This window comes from Thermobia domestica, chromosome 16 (genome assembly GCF_964235325.1).
Source record: "Thermobia domestica chromosome 16, izTheDome1.hap1.1, whole genome shotgun sequence".
Classification (NCBI taxonomy): domain Eukaryota; kingdom Metazoa; phylum Arthropoda; class Insecta; order Zygentoma; family Lepismatidae; genus Thermobia; species Thermobia domestica.
In genome coordinates, this window is record NC_137469.1 from 37414966 (window position 1) to 37426776 (window position 11811).

General features: G+C 33.8%; 1 protein-coding gene across 1 annotated transcript in view; it reads right to left on the reverse strand.

The window, feature by feature from the left end:
- Positions 1 to 11587, reverse strand: part of ClpP (Caseinolytic protease proteolytic subunit) — a 31418-nt gene extending 19831 nt beyond the window's left edge. The window contains exons 1-2 of the mRNA XM_081742324.1: positions 11447 to 11587; positions 6589 to 6762 (exon numbers count right to left, since the gene is read on the reverse strand). Coding sequence (XP_081598450.1) covers positions 6589 to 6762; positions 11447 to 11473 — 201 coding nt within the window. The 5' untranslated portion in view covers positions 11474 to 11587. The remainder of the gene's footprint in view (positions 1 to 6588; positions 6763 to 11446) is intronic.
- Positions 11588 to 11811: the final 224 nt, after the last annotated feature.

Consider the following 11811-nt stretch of genomic DNA (forward strand, 5'->3'; position numbering starts at 1 on the left):
GACTGGAAGAAAAGTGTAACGATCCAAAATACCGTTACAAAGACTCAATTTTATTTTTATTAATCCTTCCGGAATTGTCTTAGTTCTATTAACAATTTTCATGTTATTTCTTTAATTCATTTCTAATGGTTAAGTTACACTTGACCTGCATCAAGATCAATCAATAATGATTAAATGTATTTAATTTGCAAACTGTAATAAACTTTGCTTAATGTTATACGAGGAGCAGTCAAAAACTTCCCGGAAATTCATTATAACTATTTATTACCACAATTAAGGTATACATTCACTTAATCGCCTTCAAAATAGGCTCCTTGAGAACACATTCACTTAATCGCCTTCAAAATAGGCTCCTTGAGAACACATTCACTTAATCGCCTTCGAAATAGGCTCCTTGAGAACACATTCACTTAATCGCCTTCAAAATAGGCTCCTTGAGAACACATTCACTTAATCGCCTTCAAAATAGGCTCCTTAAGAACATACACACTTGTTTCACCGCTCCTGCCATTGCTGGAAACAACGCTGAAAGTCCTGTTTGGGCATGTTCCGAAGTTCGTCCGTTGCGTTGGTTTGGATGTCTCCAACGGTGACTTTTGAGACCCTTTTTGATCTTGGGAAAGAGTCCGAAATCCGTTGGTGCTGAATCCGGTGAGTAAGGAGGCTATCAGGGGAGGGGAATCTTCGTTTCTGCGAGTCATCTTGCCACTGTAGAAGACATCAAAACCAACGCAACGGCTGTATTTCGGAACATACCCAAACAGAACTTTCAGCGTTGTTTCCAACAATAGCAGGAGGAGTGGAACAAGTGTGTATATTCTCAAGGAGCCTATTTTGAAAGCGATTAAGTGAATGTGTACCCATATTATGGTAATAAATAATTATAATGAAATTCCGGGATGTTTTTGACTGCTCCTCGTATGATTTATATTTGAAATAATTTATATTTTGTAACCAATTATAGTAATGATAATATCTTTACAAAATGGCGGACACTTTGTGTCTAGTTTTATTATCGGTCTTTGTTACTTTATAAATTGGGATCTAAAGTTTCTTTTAATTGTCTAGGCGAACTAGATCTATTGTTACAACTCGAAAACTTGCTTTCGTTTCTTTGCACAAAATAAACCAAAGAAAATAAAAAGAGTGGCATAATATAGATAATTATACACTATGAAATTATATGTATATAGGAAATATAACTTCTATTATTTTACTATTGTCTAAAATATTTTCTTCACAGCTCAAATAAATGATTTACGGACTGTTAAACTAAATTTGTGATTATTTGGGAGCTATATTTCTTATTATGTGTCATGGAATATGTTGTACCTAGGTATAATGAGTAATATGAGAGTAAAATCGCTTTTCCATGAGTTCTTAAATCTGTCATGATTATACGATCTCTTTTAAATACATAACTGCTAATAAAAGCCTACATGGATAATTTTTCCTCTTTATTACTTTAATAATAATAATAAAAAAAACCTATGAAATGAGAATGTAAGTAAGCAATGTTATCCAGAAATTATAATCAAATGTCTAAATAGCAATGCTATGCCTATGTGTTCTCATTGCGTGATAGAAGTGTTAGCTGATGCACTGTAATTGGTAACTGCAGCATCGCCGGCAATTCAAAACCTGCTATGTGCATTTTTATAAATTTTTCACGAGAAACAAAAAACAGTATCCTGGTTAGATTTTTCGCTTTATAAAAGTGATGTTATAAGCAATATTTGATGCTGCAAGTAACTAGATACCTTCTCAAGTAATAATAAATTAGAGAGTCTAAAAGCTGCACCAGATAATACTATTATCTCGAAACGGCCGAAAATGTCACATAGCAGGTTTTGAATTGCCGACGACGATATAGTAATTGACAAAAGTCGATTTTTTTCTTCTGTATATAATTTATTATGATAATGTACGACAGTTGTATCTATCATTTGTGTGCACATGCTAAATAGTTACGAAGTGTGCGCATCATGACACCTGTATCAATCTCTCTCTGTACATGTTTTGTGTTGCTCAAGTATGGAATATATCTCATGGAATATGTTGTCTGGTTGATTGTAACTCATTTTACGCGTATTACGAATTACAAGAGTATGCAAACGTTAGCAGTTTCAGGGCTCATAGTGATCTGGTCCCTTGTAAATAGCTGAAAAGTGACCAAAATTTCATCATGCCCCTTTTTTCCTTTGTCAATTTCTCCATCACCTCTCTGTTTGTTGTTTTGTTTCATCTTTTCTTCTTCACTTCTTCCTTTTGAGTTTCCTCCTTTTTTAGGTTTTCTAAGTATGCTTTGTAGTTGCGGTAAGCAGACTTAGCAGATGTAAGAAGCTTCTGAGTAAGTGGAACCAGTTCTGGCCTATTTCCGAATTTCTTTATCCTAGACACTATATTTAACTTAGCACTGAGAGTTCTCAAAGCCATGAAATATTGAAATTCATCACCTACTCTTAAGAACATACAAGAAGCATAACACAAAACGAACATGATGAACCACACAAAACACACACAACGTTGAGCGGAGCGTTAACTATTACGAGACAAAATTAAAAGACTATTATGATAGAAGAAAGAATAGACACAGAAGGGTTCTCAACCCCACCTTGAGAGCTTAAGCATCCACCAACCATCTACTGTGCTTTAGAAGGAATAAAAGCTGAGATGAAAATAAAGCTGACTGTTTCACATGTGGCAGCAAGTACTGAAGCTTTCAGAAGAGTAATGAGTAACAAATTTCTGCCTTTTTCCATTTATTTTTATGATATTTTTCTTAGAAAACTGCCAATGGAAAACATAAATCACACGAAAAATTCACATTACCTTCCAGAAAAGTAACTTTTAGTGACAAATTAAAAAAAAAAAAGTAACATTTAGTGACAAAATTGAAACAAAGTAACTTTTATTAAAAAAAAAAAAAAAAAGTGATTCGCAATGAGCCCTGCAGTTTCTCTCATTTCTTTTAGCTGCAGAAGGCTTCTTCTGGGTATTTGATTGTTTCTGTTTAGGTCTGGATGTTCTTCGCCGACTTTCGACATCCTACTCCGGACTTGTGAAATCGAAATTCTGTCGAATGATTGGATTGAGACTACCTCGTGCGTCTTCTAGTTCCACAGATCGAAGATAACGACAGAGGCGCATATCTAGAGAATATCATTATACTTCTTAGGTTCAGGTCTGCAAACGTTCCTTCAACGTATCTGGACCTTGAGCTTCCTCCTTCAACATCTATCTCCTTATCTCGCTTTTCTTTTACCTTTCCCTCCATAGCGTTATGCAAATAAATATTTCTTCTCAAAGTTCAACTGATGTTGAAGCTATAAGCATGTAAATATGATTTAAGTCTCTGTGATCCGAAATTATTTTAGTCTACAAGGAATACAAAAACGTTAGTACAATTTTTATTTGAAATGATCAACGTCTTCAACCTTTGTTTTACTTTGATCTGCAAGAGCATGTTTTCACGAAGTATTTTAATAACGTCTGACTTCTTGACATTGATTTCCATTAGATATTATTTCACAGTGTCAACTATTCTATCCATCATTCCATGTTGTACTTTTTTGATTCTAGCTATAGTAATCGTGTCACATGCATACCATATTAAATGCTGCAAAAAAAAAATTCTCATTGACAAACGCAATAACGACTTCCAAATATAGATGAATGAAGTCGAAGTTTGAGTCTTAAAATGTATATGTAAACCACGCTAGTGGTAAGAAGACGATTCATGAATATAATTGGAAAATTATATTAGAACGCAGGACGTAGGTTGATTCTGTGTACTAGCCTCTTTTATAACACGTGTGAAAAAGTTTGTGTGGTTGTTCGGGGGATGCACGAAGAACAGTTAAGGGTGAAGTGTGAGAGAATTCTCTAAAGAAAAATGAATTGTCATTTAAAAAGAGAAAATGTAAATAAATTATCGCGAGAGTTGGACGTAGTGATGGAAAACGTTCGTTAAATATGACGAGAGCTGAGACAGAGAATTGTATTAATATTACTTACAGTTACTTAAGGAACACTTATTTAAACTTTACACTCTCACCTCCAGGTTTTCTGAGGATAGATAAAGAGGCCTTGTCAATAATAATAATAATAATAATAATAATAATAATAATAATAATAATAATAATAATAATAATAATAATAATAAACTATAGTTTTCCTTTTTTGCCTGTAAATTTTTTACATATTTTATTTTTGAGTTTCCTTAGATCTATATATATCTTCTGTCAAATGTACTCAAAAACTTGCAACCTGGGATATAATTTGACGAACTGATTCGATAAAATATACTTTAAGTGTTTCAAACTTAATTCTTTTTCCTCTTAGGTGAACCAAAATAACTCAACACTTTTTACACTTTGAAAATAGACTTTTTTTTTCAAAATTCTTTGGTTAAACATTTTTTTTTTGTAATACTGTTTATTGGTTCTTTTCTTATTTATTTATTAAGAACAAAATCATCCAGTTTGAAAAAAAAAAATACTTATTTCTGAAATATTACAGGTGTTTATGCACTTTGTCTATCTTCGGGAACAAGTCATGGAGTTCATTTACATAATAATAATACGTGTATATCATTATTATTATCTAAAAATATACGGAAGTTTGTACAACCTTCCCGGTGAGACTCGTTATTTATACGGTAAATAAAGTTAAATCTATATACACGGCAAAAGTGGTATATATATATATATTGTTGTTTGTTGGTTTTGCTGCATTTCTTTTGTTGTCATTTGAGGACACGCTGGCTCAGTGGTGGAGCGCTTACCTCTGATGCGTGGTGTCCCCGGTTCGATCCCCGGCCAAGTAAATTTGTGACGGACACCACCATGTTGTTGCGGTATCTAAGTAAATTAATACTAAACCGCTCGGATAGAACGTTTTATGGTGTTTTCTCAGGTTAAATATAGAATTAAAGATTTGGATTTCAACTAAACCAATATAACAAATTTTATTAATAAGCCAAAATTTGAAACAAATGTAAAAATAACTTCTCAAAAAAATAGTATTTAATTCAAATGAATGTAAACGAAATGTCAAGTAATATCGACTATCCGCGAACTGCACAAAATAGCAATTTAAGAAAAAGTTTACTAGATAGCATGTTATCTGATTGTACAAATTAAGTTTCAAATCAATGTTCCTTTCCAGTCGGCATGCCAAATATAGAAAAAGACATACATACCAAAAGTCTTCTTGTATTAACATCTAAAAGTCCGATTCAAAGTAACTTTTCTTATGTCAAACTGGTACGAAATACACTTTCCTTTTATATATTCACTTTTCACACAACTAAACATTGAAGCAATTTACACATAACAAATAGAAATTTCTTTTCACTTTTAGAGATTCACTGTATGCCAAAAATAAGCCTAAATTAACAAATAACATGCTTCCATTCGATAAATAATGCCTACAAAAGAAAAGTAGGTGTTTCGATACGTACCCTGTCTTCATAAGTGAAGAGGGGAGGTTAGATGCACAACCACGAAAACTCGTAGAGGGCACCACCTTCCACAAAACAGTCATGAGACAGGATAGCCAACTCGTAAGCTTCTAGGATAGTTACCTATCTCAGAGGCTTACTTCTGTTGGAACTTCTTTACTTTTTTTTTTTTTTTTTTTTTTTTTTTTTTCCTGAACAAATAAATTTAATCACACAACAATGTTCATGGGTTTTCTCGGGGTAGTCCAGTTTCCTTCCACTTTCTCATTCTATCAATTCTTCCATCATCATTCACTTACTTTGGTCATAGTCTCCCTTAGCCGAAAGAACATAATCATGGGACGTTAAACTGAATCATTTCATTTCATTTTATTGTCATTTATTATGTATGATATCATTACGGTATGCCGTACCTTTATCCTGTATACTATGCCTCGCACCCTTATCATAACCTTACTTTTGCACCCATAAAAGTAAGATTACGATAAGGAGATATTAGAACTATAAAGAGTTGATTTGGTTTTAGATTAGCGTCCCTTTCAGCAGCGAGGGTATATGAGACGTGGACCTACTGATTAACGTGGAATCCGAACCACATGAGCTCCCGCCGGGAAACGAACCCGGGTCTCCCACACCAATAGAGCTATAAAGAGTTGTCATGTTGTTTGGTTTATGCAGAAATCATCGTTACAACGATAAATGAACCATTTAATACTTAAGGGTCTTCACTACAGCGAAATTAAACTACCGCTAATTTTAGAGTTTTTCTGTAATATCTTGAAAACAAATAAAAATATTCGAAAAGCAGAAACGTAGTGAACTAGACATGATGGTTTTGCATATGATACCTTTACCACAATTCACCTATCTGCCTTTGGTATGCCGCTATTTACAGAACCCGCAAAAATGCTAAATCTATCTACAGTTAAAATCAAAACCAGATAGATGAATTGTGATAACGATATCACATGCACAATCGTATTGTCTAGTTCACTACGTTTCTGCTTTTCCAATATTTTTATTTGTTTTCAAGATATTACAGAAATACTCTAAAATTAGCGGCAGTTTAATTTTGCTGTAGTGAAGACCCTTAAATTCGCTTTTTCTATATTTTTGATACTTACAGGACCCATTAAACATATAATCCTCTCCTTCAGAAGCCTAGAGTAGATGTCATATGCTCTTTCTCCACGGCCAGTTTGCTCGATTACAATCGGAATCATTCCTAAGAAATGGTTAGGAGACGTGCTGATAGAGCATCGTTGACTAGTGCTCCTTTGTAGTATGCTACACAGACGCTGTTAATAAGAAACGAAATAACGATTAGCATCAACTTAAAGGAAATTAGTTCGTAATTGTTCAACTAAAGGAGATACGGATAAAGTTTGGTAAGCGGTAGACCACCTTTCAAAATTTGAATGAAGGATGTGGTTTGGGGCACAGAAGCCAAAGTGGGTTCATCATTTTTGTTTGATTTCTAAGAAGGTCAGAACTTTAAAATTAGATAAAATGAAAACTACAAGTCTACAAGTGATAACGAAATTATTATTATTACTGTGAAGAGCAACCAACGGTACTATTCTGGATTTGTTGCACGAAAAGTTCCGAGTAATGTGAACTGCCCCACCCAGGTTATGTAATCTCTTTCCTCTCCCCAAATCGTTAGGCTATTTTCTATGGGGCTAAGTCTCAGGTCTATGCCAATAAGCTAAGAACACTTCATGAACTGAAAAAAAAAAAAAAAAAAAACACTAAACGCACTATTACATATTTACCGCGCAATGTATGTGCAAAAGTGGGCAAAATAAGACCTTCAAAATTCATTCCAGTCACTGGAGCACAGGAGGACACTTGAAAGACATTATCTTTAAAACACATTGCTGTTGTTTTTTCACAATTAATATATATGGGTGTATACATGTATCTGGAATATCACCTTTGATATGAAATGAGGGGTGTATTTATTGTAGTTTTCCCTACCTGAGGACACCTCACAACCCCACCGTGGCACCCCTTCATTTTTACATAAAATTTCCTTTGGGAGTGTCGTAAGTCTCAATAGCTAGATTTTTCTATTTTCATTTCATTATAACCAAATCCTGGGAGTCCAAATGATGCAGACACTGATGACATTAGAATAAAAGTTATACCACTATATCTCAAAAACAATTTGCATAAAGTCGAATTTTCACTAAATTAACCAACTATACCTCCTTTATTAAATGTGGTAAGAAATGTTTCCCTGAGTGTGAGACCCCACGATACCCCAGAACCCCATTGTGACGCCAAGATTTTTTTTATAAAATTTCTTTTGGGACTTACAATGAATTCCAATAGTAAGATTTTCCAATTTTCATCTCTTTATACCCAATACCCAAGAGCCCAAACCCAAATTCTAATCGTTATTACATACAGGGTGTCCGAGAAGTCCTTCCCTGATTACAGAAATTGATAACTCCGGCTAGAAATAAGATAGAAATATGAAACTGGTGTTGAATTGTTTACAAACCAGGGTTGGCAAAAACCATGGTTTTTATTAAAAAAACCAAAAAACCGTTTTTTTGGTTTAAACCAGGTTTTTTTGGTTTAAACCAGGTTTTTATGGTTTAAATGATTTGCTCTATATATTCATATCATATATGGACAGAAATAAGTTTGTTTCGCCTTGATGTTATTATGCAACAACCGGGTTATGCTGGAAGGGGTCACATAAGCTTAAAGCGGAATAAAAACCGCTTCTCGAGTTACATCCGAGAGAAATTGTCTTCCATTTGAACTCGGAACCAGGACTAATTGGCCACAAATGCGACACGTCTGCCGACTCACTCACGAAGGAATCCTGATAAAAACGTTGTACTGATCTTTACATGCTTCTTAATATAACTGTCAAGAGTCATTTCAGAAGGACAAAAAGATAAACAGTTGCACAAGTGAAACCATTACACAGAATTAATTACATATGAACAATTTCAAAGTACGACGGAGTACAGAAGAACTAATCTAGTTCAAGTTAGTTAACAACGACTTTTATTGGTCCAAATTAAAGAAATACACCGACTTAATCTGCATATCAATAAGAAAAGGGAATAAAGATACGAATTATTTGAGTCCACTTTGGCTCAGACTCATTTATACATAAATAGATACCAAAGATACTTATTTCACTAAATGCCTCTCGTGGGGTCTGTATGACCTTCCCCCCCACACACACACACACAAAAAGTACGGCATTTTCGATGTATTTTATCAATAGTAAACATTGAAACGAAACAATATTTAGAATTTTTCTTCGATTGCAATTACATAACAATAATAACAACTACCAAAAAATCTCAAAATAAACATTTATAAACTTGTAAAAAAAAGTTGCTTTTGTAGTATAATCTTTTTGAGTAATGAATGGGGAATTTAGGTCTGAATATAATACGAATAATATACGGGAGTGAAACGTGATAACCCACAAATGTGTGTTCATCAAGATTTTACAAACACTTACACTTTTACGAACATTTTTTTTTGTTTTTTGGTTTAAACCAGTTGGTTTTTTTGAAAAAACCAGCTGGTTTAAACCTTGGTTTAAACCATGGTTTAAACCACCTTGGTTTAAACCAGCCAACCCTGTTACAAACTATAAAAGTTTTTGTCTGTGTTAGGTTTGTTCTGTTTTAAAGTCTACCGAACACGTGTACCAGATCTTGAAACCCTGCAGCAACGAATAACCACAGTCGTTGCATCGATCCCTCCAGTGATGTTGGCTAATGTGTGGATGGAAATTGACTATCGCCTAGATGTGCTACGTGCTACCAAGGGTGCTCATGTGGAAGTGTACTGATGTAACCAAAACTTTTATAGTTTGTAAACAATTCAACAACAGTTTCATATTTCTATCTTATTTCTAGCCTGAGTTATCAATTTCTGTAATCAGGGAAGGACTTCTCGGACACCCTGTAGTGGAATCCAAATTCATTTTCTTTACAATCCGGTGCAGACTTATTGTATGGATCCACATATTTATAAAATTCACAAAACAAATTTGTAATAATATTTTAATACACCAGTGAGTAAATAATCGAAATATGTTGTGTCATTAACTGTCAGATGTGTGTCTATGTGGATCCCATAACTCTTGGATACATGTATGGTTGCGCATCACTGCCTTCAGATACATAATTTTCATCTCACTTTGTATAATGGTAATGACTATCTTATGGAGGAATCCGTGCTTAAAATGTTAGGCTTAAGTTTAGAGTTGCCTCTCCAGTTTCAAACCTACAAAAAAGCAGTTAAAATATTAAAAAATGTTAGGTTAGGCTAGGTTAGATTAGTTTAGGTTAGGTTACCTCCAGTCACTGTTCTAGTCTAACTAAAGTCTTACCTGGTAACCTAACCTAACATTTTTAAATGTTTTAACTGCTTTTTTGTAGGTTTGGAACTGGAGGGGCAATAAACTTAAGCCTAACATTTTAAGCACGGATTCCTCCAAGTTTAGAGTTACCCCTCCGCTTCTTATAAAAATCAGGAAAATTTACAAGAGAAATGAGGTAAGAAATGATAATTTGAAGTTTTTATTTGATGTTTAGGAATGTAATTTCGGCAGGATAGTTATGTTTAATGCGAGAAAAGATGGGGTATGTTTAGTACAAGGGGTCCAGAAGCACGTAAAAAACACAAAATTTACAGGAGAAATGAGTGATGCAAGTACTTAGACGTAACATAACGTAACCAAATCTAACCTAACCTAACATAAACTAACGGAAGCTAACCTGAACTAACCTAAACTAACGTAATATTAGTAGAAATAAGCGAAATTCTATCATTTTTTGGAAAATTATGCGGGACTCCTACACTAATATAACATAAGCTAAACTATCCTAACGTAACCTAAACTAGCCTAACCTATCTGAAACTAACCAACCCTACCATAAACTAACCGAATGTGAACAGAAATTACTAAAATTGTAACATTTTTAAGAGAAAAGAGCTGGACCCCTTCTGCTAAACATAGGCCGAAAAGATATGTGGAAGTTAGTATTATTTGCCGGATGCGGAAGCATTCGCGGAAGGTAGCAGCATGGTGCTTGTAAAATATGGTGAACAGGTGTAACGGATGCGCAAGAATAATGAAGAAAATCTTTTAAATTTTTGTGAAGCCCACGGAGTACTGAAGTCAAGTGAAATGTAAAAATTTTTAATACTTTGAGCACTGTTTTTTGTATGTTGCAAAGTCCAAGGGCACCTTCAGACTGGAGGGGCAACTCTAAACTTAAGCCATTACCATTATACAAAGTGAGATGAAAATTATGTATCTGAAGGCAGTTTGCTAACATGATGCGCAACCATACAGGTGTACAAGAGTTATGGGATCCACATATTTGTGAAGTAGAACACCGATGTATAAGCAATGAAAACATACTGGGTGGCCATCTTGCACATTTTTCTTTTTTTGCATATTTTACAGCATACATACACTGAAGCTCTTCTAAAGTGAATCTGCACGAAGAAATACACGTCCATACACCAAAAAAAGGCAAATTAAGCTAGAGTAGATTTACTAAAATAGAAAAGTATATGTGCAACGAATTTTTGTATGGATCCGTAGAATAAATATGCACCGACAATCCTCCACTATTCATATCATTATTATAATTTATATTTCCCTTTTGCATTACAGGGTCAAGTCATGTAACATCGACGGCATACATCGAAAGTGCTAGAACCTAATTAAAAAATTGTGACTAATAGCATTCTGTTATCCCAACAAATTATCACGAAAAAACGTTGCGTAACAAAATATTTAGTTACTGAATTGTACTGTATTTAATTTCACTAGTCACATATTTTTTAAAAAGGTACTGCGCGAACTTAAGATATACATTGCCAGCATATACATTCATCCTTAAACACTAAGTGAGGATTGTCCAACTGTTTATATTTCTTTTTACATAATGATTATATTCAAACATAAATGAAAATTATATTTACCAATAAATTTTGTGTTCTAAGCAGCATTTTTATATCGTACTTCTTCCCTTCCACAAATATACACCTGCAATTCAGTTTTCATGCAACTTTACTTTGCGTTTCGTAGTTAGTTTTTATTAAGTTACTAATAATGACCAAGTTGACCAAATTATTAATTTTAAGGAAAACTATTTCAAGAGTTTTGTTTTGAGAAGAGAATATTAACTATATAGAAGAGCTACGAAATATAAATTAGAAAATCTTCATCAATTCTGTTGTACATATCTACGAGATTGCAGGGAAATCAGATTAAGAAACTTCATGATGTAGTTAAATATTTTTGCAATTCGCAACACTGCTCTCATTTGAACAAAAATGCAGTGCAA